The sequence below is a fragment of the Scomber japonicus genome, chromosome 9, assembly GCF_027409825.1.
Source record: "Scomber japonicus isolate fScoJap1 chromosome 9, fScoJap1.pri, whole genome shotgun sequence".
Taxonomy (NCBI): domain Eukaryota; kingdom Metazoa; phylum Chordata; class Actinopteri; order Scombriformes; family Scombridae; genus Scomber; species Scomber japonicus.
Window position 1 is genome coordinate 4,730,750 of NC_070586.1, and position 13,329 is coordinate 4,744,078.

Consider the following 13,329-nt stretch of genomic DNA (forward strand, 5'->3'; position numbering starts at 1 on the left):
CCAAGCTCTCCATCTTCACCATCAGTTCTAGAAGATCATATTCAGGAAGGTACTCTCTATCAAAGTTGATTCTGTGCTGCCTGTCTCCACAGTCTCTGATGAGTTGATCCACTGCTGCATTCTTTCCTTCCTTATGTGTTATTATGACCATGGAGCATTTAAAAGCATCTTCACCAAAGATGCTCAGGATGGACTTTAGTGTTGTTCTGTCCTCCTCAGTAAAATCAGAAGACGTCACTAACAGCAGCAGAACGTTTGGTCCAGGGGGGCAAAGAGCAACACATCTCTTCATTTCATGTTTCACTTTTCCCACGGGCAGACTGAAAATGTCTGAGGTTTTCACTACTGTTAGTGTATTATTTCTCCACTCTCCATGGGAGACTCTACATTGCGTTGACTTTTTCAAATATGTAACAAATCTTCTCCCTCTAATGAAATTGTCAAGTATTGACTTTTTCTTCTGACACATTCCAAATATCACAATCCTGAGGTCAGACGCTGTAACAAAACAACAAAAGCATTATAAATAGTGCAGGGAATACATTGTCATTATCCTGTCTTCATTCATGTCTGTCATTAATGGATTAATTTATTAATTAATGAAAGATTTATTCTCCTGTAAAAAACAATACAGTTTTTGTTGAGACATCTTAGTTACTTCTCAGTTGACTTACAGGATGTTGCAGACGCTGATGCATCCATAATTATACTTTGCTGGAGTTCAGGTGGAGCAGCTTTTGGTGTCTGTCTGATTTTAGGAAAAACAAGGCAAATTTATCAAAGGGAAACACAAATGTGTAAAGTGTTATCATTAGTATTTTCCATACACAATGCCCCAGTTACCCTGGTTGTACTTTTTTTGGGTGATGGGCTTTGGTGTCACGTCTGTCAGCAGGCAAAGCAAGTCCCTCTATAATCCATTATATCTATGCTTGTACAAAACAAAACACAATATATGATGTTGCCTAATATTTTTTATCGAAATGTTCATGGTCATTTTCCTGATGATTGGTCTTCAATCATGGCTCTGTCCAGCAGCTCAACTCAAACCACTGTTTGTTCGCTGTATCAGACTGCAGACCAGACTGCTATCATAATCAGATTCATTTTTTAATTAATGGTTCTGATTATAACTGGCTATACTATTATGGCCTGTCAGGGTAAGGTAAACATTCCTAAACCAAAATAGATATATAAATAAATAAAAATAAAGCTCTGAGTAAATATACATTAACCAGTAGGGCTGTCAATCTTTCTCTATAAACCATGTTTTAAAATTCTAATTTTATTCAAATTTTGAATACTGAGATCTAGTCTTTTATTAGTGCCACGGGTGTGCAGCTCCGAGGCACTCCTCTACAGTTCCAGTTATTCCCAAAAAAAACAGGAATAATTCTCCATTGGAAATTAATGGGATTTTTTTTAAAAACCCACAATGTTTCATCTTAATTTCACTTTTTTTTGGAGTCACCTAGTTCTCTCATACCTGCACTTTAAAACGGAGGAAAACTTGTGCTCTCTCCAAAACACCTAACTGTTTTTAAATCACATGTAAACTTTTCAAACTATGAGCAGTCAAACGAGGAGTGGAAATCACTTTTTCTTCAAAGTTAGAGTGGAAGCGGTAGATAAGTAAAAAATAACCTTAATTTTTATTTTTAACTCGAGCTCACGGCGAAACCGTGAAAAGGAGACAATTTTTTGTCAAAATATAGACATAGGTGTTGGGATTCATAAAATGTGACGTTGACAGGCGGGGTTTGCACAAAATTTAAACGGGGGGGCCGAGACTGGCAGCAATATCTGTCTCGCTCCCCATTGACCCTAATGTAATTGTCTTTTTTTTTCAAAAGAATCTCACTCTGTGTTCACACTGAGCTTACTCGCTCATTTTAAGGAATATCTGAATAAAATAAACACTGTCAGAATCTGCCGGCTTCTGTGTCTCTCACGGTGTTTTCGGTTTTTGGACAGGAGTTACGGTTTTCTCACAGTTTGCAATTGTTCGGGACCTTGTCAGAAGCCAAATTCTGGGGCATTTTGAGAATTTTTTTCCAAGCAGATTCTCACATCGCCCTAGCAACTGTAGGGCCTTAGCTGCCCTTAGCAACCATACGGCCTTAGTTGACCTTAGCAACCAGTTGCTGGGCAGAAACTGAGCTACTTTTTTGTGATTGGCTAATTCCTGTCTGTCTTTTTGCCAGTTAACCGGCTGAGCTAGTATTGATATATATTATATTGACACTCTTACTGCTCTAATGCAGGCAGGTATGGTGTGTGTGTGTGTGTGTGTGTGTGTGTGTGTGTGTGTGTGTGTGTGTGTGTGTGTGTGTGTGTGTGTGTGTGTGTGTGTGTGTGTGTGTGTGTGTGTGTGTGTGTGCGTGCGTGCGTGCGTGCGTTTGTACACACTGTGTTGGGCTAACGCCTCTAATTGCTGCCCTATGGTGTGTTCCCGGCGTAAAGCTTTCTTGCCAAGTAACGATTAAGCTAAGTAATAATTAAGCTGCCTTAGGCACAATGAATAAGGTTCGTAAATTATCAGGAGTGGTTATCTCCACTTTGCTTTCTGACATTTCTGTTGTGACATTACATTAGCACTCTGAATGTGAGTAAAACAGAAAACTTTATTGTTGAGACACGACAAAAGCATTTCATTTTCACATGCAGGGAGGTCAAGACAAGAAGGTCGAGATTTGCTAACGTTAACCAACACATTTATCTAAAAATACAGATTCGAATAGTATTTTCGGCATTCAATTAGTTTAATTTAACAGTTCAAATTATATTCTAATCCCGAAATTTGTTCCAACAGCCCTATTAGCTAGTTAACAACAAATTAACAATGATTCTGCCATCTGCTGTAGTCTGGCAAAATGACATAAATGAGGAGATGGAAAATCTACTCATCTCAATATCAGCCAAACTGAACATTCTCAGATTTGTCACTAATGTGTGATAATGACTAATGACACTAATGTATGATAATGACCTTCAATCTTGTATATTTTTCTTCGTAACCTGCAGGAACACATCTCATGCTTTCAGAAAGACTGATGAAAGAAATGCTGAATGAGAGATTGCATTGAGTTACAGAAGCAAGTGGAACAGAGACTAGATAGGAAGTAATGTCATGACTTTTGCTCTTTATTGACCATTAACTATTGTGGATGACTGATACTAGTTAGGATCACTCATAAATCTTAATTCATTGTTAATTAATTTAATTCTGTATTGCTAGCATTCATAGTGTAATCTGTATGATCTCGTGTCAGGTGGTACAATGTAGAATGGAAAAGTAACAGATGAACAAAAACATTGGCAAAGGGTTTTGTTTGATTTTAGACAGGTTTGTTTGGGAGTGCCTTCACACCATAAAGTTTGTTTGCATTGTTTGCACTGTTCACCAACTCTGAGCAGGAAGGCGACTCCTTCCCTCCAAGTCCTTCCCACTAGATGCCACTAAATTCTACATACTTTCTATAGCCTACTCCTTACTTAAAAATATGAAGAATATGACTTAATGAAGCTTGACTTACTTCTCTTTCTGTAATGATGAATGTTGTGTAGCCATGTCAATAGGTGACATAGTTATACTTAATTCATGGTTTATTTTTTTTATTGTATAACACGAAATTATTGTAATTTCCCATAGTCCAAAGTGACATCTTTAAATATCTTATTTTGTCTGACCAACAGTCTAAAACCAAACATTATTTTTTACTAACATTTATGACAATGAAAGGTTTGGCATTTTTTTCTTTAAAAAAACCCAAAAAACTACTAATAGTTGTAGCTCTAAAAGTAAGCAAGAAAAAATATTATTTCAATAGTAGTTACATATGGAATACTCATTTTAGTACACAACGTTCAACATAAGTGATGAGCTAACACAACCAACACAAATTAAATATACCTGACTTGCAGTTTCTTGTTTTAGGAAAAGGTTGTAATAATGAGCATCATTTTGAACATTTCAATAATAATTATTAAAGATTGCGTTTCACATAGTAAAACATGCTGCACTCAATGTTATAGCTGTTGCTTTTTTCTGTAGTGTATCCTGTAGTGTAATTTTAAAAAAGCAGCATATAACATGTGAATCAACAATGTAGGTTACTAGATTTTATTATAACATACATTTAACACAGATTCTATTTGCTGTATACATTTACTGTATTATTCTGTTAATTGTACTCACCAGATGAAATTCTTACTGTGTTATTTTTCTTCGGAGTTCTTGATGTATCATCAACAGCATCAGCTCCAAACTGAAAACAACTCACCTGAGACAATATGTTTATTATCTGGGAGGCAGTGCTCTTCTCAGGAACTGTTTCACTGTTAGACATGTCAATAATTGAACATCCATGGTTGACTGACCAACTGACTCATGACTAAATAGTCTTCTTCAGGCTGATTTAAAAGTACTATTTTATATAAAAATTAAAGAATCAAAAGTCGAGTGTGAGTGGAGACAACTTTTTTTCCCACTGTAGTATGAAAGAAACACTTTAACTAAAAGCTTCTTAGCTCTGTAACCACTGACTCCATACTGTATTTAATGTGCTATTGTGTGTAGCTTTGTGTTTTTGTATGTGTCCTGTGTGTTTTTTGCATTGTACAGTTTGTTATTATGCTATTACATGTTTTAATATTGACCGACTAAGTGATGACATGAAAATTAGCTATGAGCTAACACTGGTACAGTACATCAAATGGTGCAGGACAATTCCCAACCTCATATAGCCAGAGTGTGTAGGCAGTTCCTGGATGATGAAGGCATTGATGCTGTTGACTGGCCCTCATGTTCCCCTGACCTAAATCCAATAGAACACCTATGGGGCATCATGTATTGGTGCATGCGAATATCAAAGTCAATATTGATGTTCTGTACAATTTTTAAAATTTGAATTACTTTAACCAGTTATAACCAGATTAGGAGACTCATGTAGATATTATTTGTAATCATTGATTTATCATCTTAGACAAACAGTCAACAATCTGACTTTAAATTTGAAGGAACCACTGTCCTCCTAACCCATTATTCACTCACACTGTGTATGGTTAGTACTGTACATTACAATTAATTCTGCTGCTTCCTTAGAAACTATTGACATTATACGTATATGCCACATTTTCATTTATTTAATGAAACATGCAGATAAATTACATTGGTTGTACCTACTGTATCACTTTGGACTGCCTGTTTATGTAAGACCCAGAAGAAGCTGCTGAGCGGCACTTGTAAAGCTGACCACCACAAAATGTAGCTACTAATAATGAAGATGAAGAAACTGAGATGAAAACTGATGGGCACAAGTTTGTTATCTTCAGATTATATCAGCAGATTTGTGGAAACTTCCTCATTGTCTCTGTGTAGGCAGATAAAGAATGTGCTGGTAGTATACAGTGTAAATATTGTTGTTATGGATGTACTTAATAATTCCAGGTCATTGAATTAATAACCTTAAGAGGGCATATGTTTAAAAAAGAATCCTCCACGGTCATGTAGTATTCTCTTTATTTATACTCATTTGAAAACAATGGTTTAATCTTCAGATAACAAAGTAACAAATGAAAGTCAGGTCTTCACACACACAATAAAAGTGACTATTCATTACTTTCATAATATAATAAGAAATTATGATTAATATAATTTATAGATAAGCGATATAGTCATGAGTTACAACACATACGATTGAATCACTTTAAAAGATACACAACAGACTATAAATGAACTTGAAGACACTCACTAGCCTAACAACAATGATGCCACAAACAACCCATGATACAGCATTGATACTCTTTCCATTCAATTCAGTTTTGTCCATTATGTTTCAAATGATTATGAACTTGTTTTAAAGTTGTTACTTTTGCTTTATATCCTCCATTTTCTTGTCATGCTTTACTGTCAGAGCTGCAACCATGTATTTGTGTATTTGTATGGAACCATCTCATAGAAAGGCAGTTCAAAGTGCTTTACATAAAAATAAGACAATACAGCAAAATATGTACTAGTATAAGCAAACATACATCCATAGTAGGCCTACATATCCTGTGGGTTCCTTTAAGAACATGCTAAAGTGATTAAGTAGTTCTTTACTTTGCTTACTTTAATAGTCTATGATTACAACAGTGCACAGTGTCAACTAGTAGTCTTCATAGTCAGCTATTATTGTTTTGTTTCGAAGGTCCACAAACAGAAAATTGTAATAGTCCATCCTTCCTATGACAAAAGCATGTATGGGGTTCCCAAGCCTCTGATTGTGACAACTGATTGACACAACTCACTAAAATATATAACACAGTTCCAGTAAATGTTAGACATTATAATGTGGAAAGTTACAGATTCTAGATTTTAACTAATTCCTTTAAAGCAAAGTTTTTTTTAGTGTAGATGATTAATAGGACTACACTATACTCATACACAGTTGTTTATGATGTAAATCAAAGAGCTACCATGATCTTTAAACTACAATGTCGCTGGAGTCAGAGAATACTTATAAAATGCTGCAAGCCTTGTCTTTTGTGGCTTTCTTCACATGCGCCTGTATCCAGTGATTTATTTCTTCCTCGTGCGCTCTCTTCAGGTTTTCCATTTCTTTGTGTTGAGTAGGACGTTTCAATCTCAAGTTATTAATTTCTTCTTCTTGATTTTTCATCAATTTGTCATAGTCCTTCTTCAATGCCTTGTTCATAGTCAGCTGATTTATCATGAAATCCTGGTTTTGTTGGTGCTTCTGCTTCATATCCTCCATTTCTTCGTTGTGCTTCTCCAACAGATCTTCAAAGTCGGTCGTGTATTTCTGTTTGAATTCATTTAAATCTTGAGCCTGTTGTCTTGCCTCTTTTTCATGTTTCTTCTTCATTACCTCTACTTTTGTCTCAAATTTGTCTTGTAATTCTTTCAGTTCTTTTTGTTCCTGTTCTCTTCTGATTTTGTCTTTTTTACGTCTTTGTTCATCTTCCTTTCTTACTTGCTGACATTCTTGGTCTAGCTTGTTAAGTCGTGTTTGCTCTTCCTCTTTTCTCCGTTGATCTTCTTGATTTCGTTTCTCCCACATTTCTTTTTGTTTCTTTTCCCAAGCCTCTTGTTCCTTTCGTAGTTCTTCTCTGTTCTGCATCAATTTTTCATCTACAGTTGTCTTGTTTTGTGATTCAGATTCAATACGTCTCTCTACAGATAAACGTTTTTGTTGCCACTGTTGTCGCTCAATTTCTTCTTGCCTTTTTCTCTCTCTTTGCTCCTCTACTCTTTTTTCCTCTTCTTTTTTCTTCCTCTCCTGCTCTTTCTTAATGTGTTCCTCCTTTTGCTTGAGTGCTTTGTCTTTCTCTGCTCTTTCTTGTTCAATTTTTTTCATCTTCATTTGCATTTCTTCTTCATATTCTCTTTTCAACTCCTCCTTCTGTCTCTGGATCTCCCCTTCTTTCTCCTCCAGTATCCTTTTCATTTCCTTTTGTATGGCTGCCTCAGCTTCTTGGAACATCTTTGAGGTATAGTAGTCTCCACCATTTTTCCTCACCAGTGACTCCACCTTGGTCAGCAGCTGCTTGACTTGATCACGATTCTTTTTATCCTTGTTATTGAAGACCTGGCATCTTCCTCCACATTCCATCATCAGTTGTTTGACAAAGTCTTCGCTGTCTTCTTCTATGTAACTCTCAATGGTTTGGTTTTCAAGATTATCTCCTCTGGTGAATATGATGATGATGAAATTTTTTGACTCCTTTCCAAAAAACATCTTGATCAGCTCCACGGTTTCTTTTTCCTCTTGTGTAAATCGACCGATCTGCAGCACCAGTAAGAACACATGAGGTCCAGGAGCCAACATGCTGATACATTTCACAAGCTCGTTTTGAACTTCCTCATTGGACAGAGTCGTGTCAAACAAGCCGGGAGTGTCGACAACAACAACAGGTTGGCCATCGATCTCTCCCTCTGCTTTTTCGCAAAGCCTGGTCATGGACTTCATGCAGGCTTTAGAATAAAAGCAATCTTCTCCCAAAATGGTGTTTCCAGTGGCACTCTTTCCGCTGCCAGTCTTTCCAATCAGCACCATCCTGAGATGCTCTGGTTTTGATTTTTGTATTACCTCCACAGGTATTGGAACGTTTTTCGTCCGAGGCTTGGCCATCATGTTTTTTGTGAAGCCTCTGGACGCCACAACTCTCATCTTCTCCACAGTATCCAACATCTCAGAGATCTGCTGCTTGTTCTCGATGTTGAGAACAACATATCGTCCTCCACAGCTCTGACAGAGCTCCTGGATGTCTCTGTCCTTTCTTAGAAAGTCATCAACAGCTAGAGCTGTGGGATCTGACTCCACAGGGAACAGAATCATGATGAAGTCATTGACTAGAGAGTTGAACGTGTTCTGGATGGTCTTTAACTCCCTGATGTCTTCATCAATGAGGGGACCCACAGGTAGGACCAGGATGAAGGCATGGACACCCTCAGGATCAAAGAGGGAGATAGACCTGAATGATTCCTTCATCACTGCCTCCTGAGGTTTTCCATACAAGGCAGGCAGCTCCACCAGAGAAACCTGACGTCCACACACCTCTCCCTGATGTTTAACACACTCTGATGAGCCGGTACCAAACTTTCTTTGTCCCAGAATGGCGTTAGCAACTGAAGCCTTCTCAGCCCCAAAGTTCCCACACAATACTAAGTTTAGAGGTGGTTTTGGACAATTAGGTTCCCTGTTGTTGTCTTCACCCTCCTCAGTGCAGTTTAGATGGTTTCTCTTGTTGTGTCTCACAATGTCCTCCATCTTTTCAATCAGCATGTTCAAATCAGGAAGATCTGGTTTGTCAAAGTTGATTCTGTGCTGTCTTTCTCCGCAGTCTCTGATCATTTGAGCCACTGCTGAATTCTTTCCTTCGTCATTATGTTTCATTATGACCATGGAGTATTTAAAAGCATCTTCACCAAAGATACTCAGGATGAACTTTAGTGTTATTCTGTCCTCCTCAGTAAAATTATAAGACGTCACTAACAGCAGCAGAACGTTTGGTCCAGGGGGGCAAAGAGCGACACAGTTCTTCATTGTGTGTCTCACTTGTCCCGTAGACACACTGAAGACGTCCGTTTTCACTACTATTGTTTTTATTTTCTTTGAGTAATTTTTGCCACTAATGATGTTGTCAAGTATTGCCTTTTTTTTTTGATTCTTTCCAATGATCACAATCCTGAGATCAGATGCTATAAAACAGCAAAGGCAAAAGGGTTACAAATTTATACAAGAGCATGGAGAACATTGTCAGTATCATCTCTTCATTCATTTCAGTCATTCATATTATTAATGATTAATTAATTATTAATGTGTAGTAAAAGGTTCCTTCTTCACCTTTTAAAAGAAATCATAGAATACACTTTGAGTCTTTATACATCTTGGTGGACTTACAGAATGTAGCAGTCACTGATGGATCCATAATTATCCTTTGCTGCAGTTCAGCTGGAGCAGCTCTAGGTGTCTGATTTTAGGAGAATCAAGGTTAATTCAACTGAAACACTAATTAATATTAGTATTTTCCATACACAATGTCCTGGTTGTTCTTTGCCCCCCCCAAATAAATTGCCAGGTGACATGTTGTACTCCTTGGCATGCTTCTCATTATTGCCTGCTAATTGTCAGGTCATGTCATATATTGAATAGGGTGCTTTATTTAAATGGGTTTAGCTTTTCAAAATTCTGTGTCCATGATGATTGATAAGCAAACAAAACAACAACAACAAAGGTCCAGTAAAGACACCAAATCTGTTATCACCAAATAACAGAGAATGGATTGCTACAAAATATATGAGTTACACAACTCTCTTATCACAATGATTTAACAGAACTATACTTAAAGGTATTAAGGATCACTGAACACAAGCAGTCCACAAAGGTATTACCCAGTACTTTCTTCCTGATATTAACAATTCATATTCACTGTAAAGAGAAGGTGATACATCACTGAGGAAGCTGTAACACGGACATCTGAAGTTTAATCTTTAATACACAAAGTTCTACCTAAGTGGCTCCAGTCTAGCACAAGTTCAGTATAATACTTGCAGATAAATAAAATATTATCATAAGAGCCTTCAATATATTTTTAAGCAATTAATTTGAAATTAAACAAACTTGACATGTTTTACTATACTTTCTTGTTTTAGAAAAAGGTTGAGCGCCATTTTGAACATGGTCAAGTCAAAGTTTATTTCTATAGCACATTTAAAACAACCTTGGTTGACCAAAGTGCTGTACAAGCAAAAGATAAAATAAAAGAACCATCAAAGTAAGATAAGCTAAATAACATAATAGATAAAAAATAAATATGGAGCCTGTTATCAGGTTTAAACTGATAACATACTTGGATTTTATTCTCATAATTCATGTCAGTATTTCAGCTGTCATTTATTTCCTTTTCATATAGTAGAACATGCCATACTCAAGGTTATCTCTGTTGCTTATCTGTAATTGTGGTTTAAGTGAATGTATTATTATTTATTTTGTCCTAGCATGCAATGTGTGAATCAACAGTATAGCTTCCTTTTATCATAACATAAATGTAACACAGATTCTATTTAAATTTGTTCTGTTAATTGTACTCACCAGATTCAAATTCTTGACAGTTTTTCTTCAGGGTTTGTGCAGTATCATCAAGAGTAACGGCCACAAACTGATCATTACTGACCTTAGACAACTGGTTTTGTGAGCTAGGAGGCAGGGCTTTTCTCAGGAATGGAGCAGCCTTGGTTGACTGACTGACTCATGATTTAAGGCTTTAGGCTGATTTAAAGGTACCTATATAAGGAGTATTATATGAAAGTTAATATAATTAAAATTCAACTGTGAGTGGAGACAATGTTTTGTCTTTACTTTGGTGTGAGAGAAACACAAGAGTTGGAGCTGTGCTGTAGTGTGAGTCAGTTGGTTTGAGTTGTCTTGTCCCTCATCTTGATCCGTCTCTACTTTAATCTTTCAGGGTTAGGGTTAGCTGAAAAGTGAACTTTTCAGTGTGTCTCTCTGTGTGCATCTCCTATCATGTAATTGAAAGTATGAATGAAAATGTTTTAACCCCTTTTATGGTTGATAGGCCCCATTTGATTTACATTAAACCTAATTTTTGAGTTAATGCCTGCTGTCCTTTTAGGATAAAATGGACTCAAGGACAACAAGAGGGCTAACTGATGCCCTAGGGTTTTGAGTCCCATATGTGACATGATGGAGAATGACACCAAATTTATTTAAATTCAAATGTGTGTATTGATGAAAGACAACAGACTCTCCACCTCTCAGTGACTAATATCATCCAAGAAATAGGTTAAAATATGAAGTGGTTGATCATGAAAAGAAAAACATTTTTGATGAATGATTGAAGTTTTTGTGGGTCTTTGCTTAATCAAACCAAGACTTAATGCAGATCTATTAGATCTGTTCTTTTATCATTCTTCCTTAGCTTAAAATCATTCCTTTTTTTAGGCCACATCACCCAGTTGTGTAATTGTCAGTTTCTGACAAAAATAAGCATTCTCAAAGGACAAAAATAATATTTTTGTCTTCCACCAATCAAAATGATACAGTTTCCTTTAGTAAGCAAGGTCTTACATGTGTATGTCCTTCTTTCTTCAGACCCAGAACTGTCTGGACTGAAGAAAGAAGGACAAAATACATTTGTTTTTGTTTTGTCATTAATTTTTAGACCCAATTGAAATCACTGGGTCAAGACAACTAAGCCAGCTACATTTTATGAAGGAAAGTTTGACGTGGTTGAGGGCTTAGAAAAGCAGACTTTTGATTTTGACATTTTTTTCACATCTTGATCATGATTACAGTGGGCATGGCTGTGCCATGATTCAACTGTTTAGATAATATTTTTAATCATTCATTGATCAGCTTCAGTCGACAAACTGAATTTAAAGGAACCACACACTGTGTGTGTATAGTTAGTACTGGAACTAACATTACAATTAATCCTGTTCCTCTCTTAGAAACTATTGACATTATGGATGACTAATTTTGGACTTTGGACTGCATGTTCATACAAGACCCAGAGGAGACTGATAAACTGAACTGGTAAAACTGGCCACTGCAAGGTGTAAGGGTGTTGAAGATAAAGAAGTTATTATGAAAACTGATGTGCAAAAGTTTATCTCCAGACTATATCAGCAGATTTGTGGAGACGTCCTCATTGTCTGCCCTATGTAGGCATTTAAAGAATGAGCTGGTGGCACACAGTGTAAATATGGTTGATAAAGACTTACTCAACCACTCAACTTCTTTTTGTGTTTTTAAAACTGTCAAGTAATTAATTAATTTCCTAAATTCACAATCCATATGCATGATTCTGTAAACCATCTCAACCAACTCAAATACAATCAGTAAAGCAATCAGGATGTTTGAATACCCTCAAATTAAAGCTGAGAGTCTGCACTTAAACCCAAATTCATTATAAGTTGAATATGTTTTGGTAAACAGGTAAAATAACCTTAACTTATGTCAGTCTCCAAATATTTATGGGCCTAACTGTACTATACTACCTTACTGAGAGTCTCTTTTAGAAAAGCATTGAGATTTGAATTGAAAAAAAAAGTGAAACTACAAAAGCCACTGCAGCGTGTAACGATGTTGAAGATAAAGACGTTATCATGAAAACTGATGTGAAAAAAGTTTATCTCCAGACTATATCAGCAGATTTGTGGAGACTAATTGTCTGCCCTGTGAAGGCATTTAAAAAATGAGCTGGTGGCACGCAGTGTAAATATGGTTGATAAAGACTTATTCACAAATGTAAGGAAATTAATTCATTACCTACAGTGGACAAAAACATTGTTAAAACATTTCCAAAGACAGACAGTTTATCTTCATTCATTCTGATTCAAAATTTAAATCTTAAATTTGGAAAAATATGCAAATAATGTCAAGTCACATGCATCACGTAACTCTTTATTACCATTCATAATGAAATAAACAATGGTAATGAACATAGTTTTTAGTTAAGTGACAGCAAAGTCACCTAACTACGTAGAGTTCAGCAAAAAAACAGCAGAAACCTCTGTCTCTTGCCATGAGTTTTTTTCCCTCCTTCCCTAGCACACTTTATCTTACTATAGTCAAGGTTTTAGAGCATTACATAGCACAGAAACGGCCCTCTCCAAGTTAAGCAATGACATCCTTTTAGCAGGGAGGAGAGTGTGATTTTAATTATTTTCAACCTAAGTGCAGCTTCCAGTCTTTAACCCAAACTTCTCTGATGGAGTAGTTCAGTGGCAGCAGATGAGCAGAAGCGTCAGTTCGCTTGAGTGCGAGAACCAGTAAGAAATAACCTTAATTTTTATTTTTA

At 36.4% G+C, this 13,329-nt stretch overlaps 1 protein-coding gene across 1 annotated transcript in view; it reads right to left on the reverse strand.

Moving 5' to 3' along the window:
* Positions 1–6,994: 6,994 nt before the first annotated feature.
* The window catches only part of LOC128364324 (centrosomal protein of 120 kDa), a 140,218-nt gene continuing 133,883 nt past the window's right edge, over positions 6,995–13,329 (reverse strand). Inside the window, 2 exon segments of the mRNA XM_053324865.1 lie at positions 6,995–7,118; positions 7,315–7,397. Coding sequence (XP_053180840.1) covers positions 6,995–7,118; positions 7,315–7,397 — 207 coding nt within the window.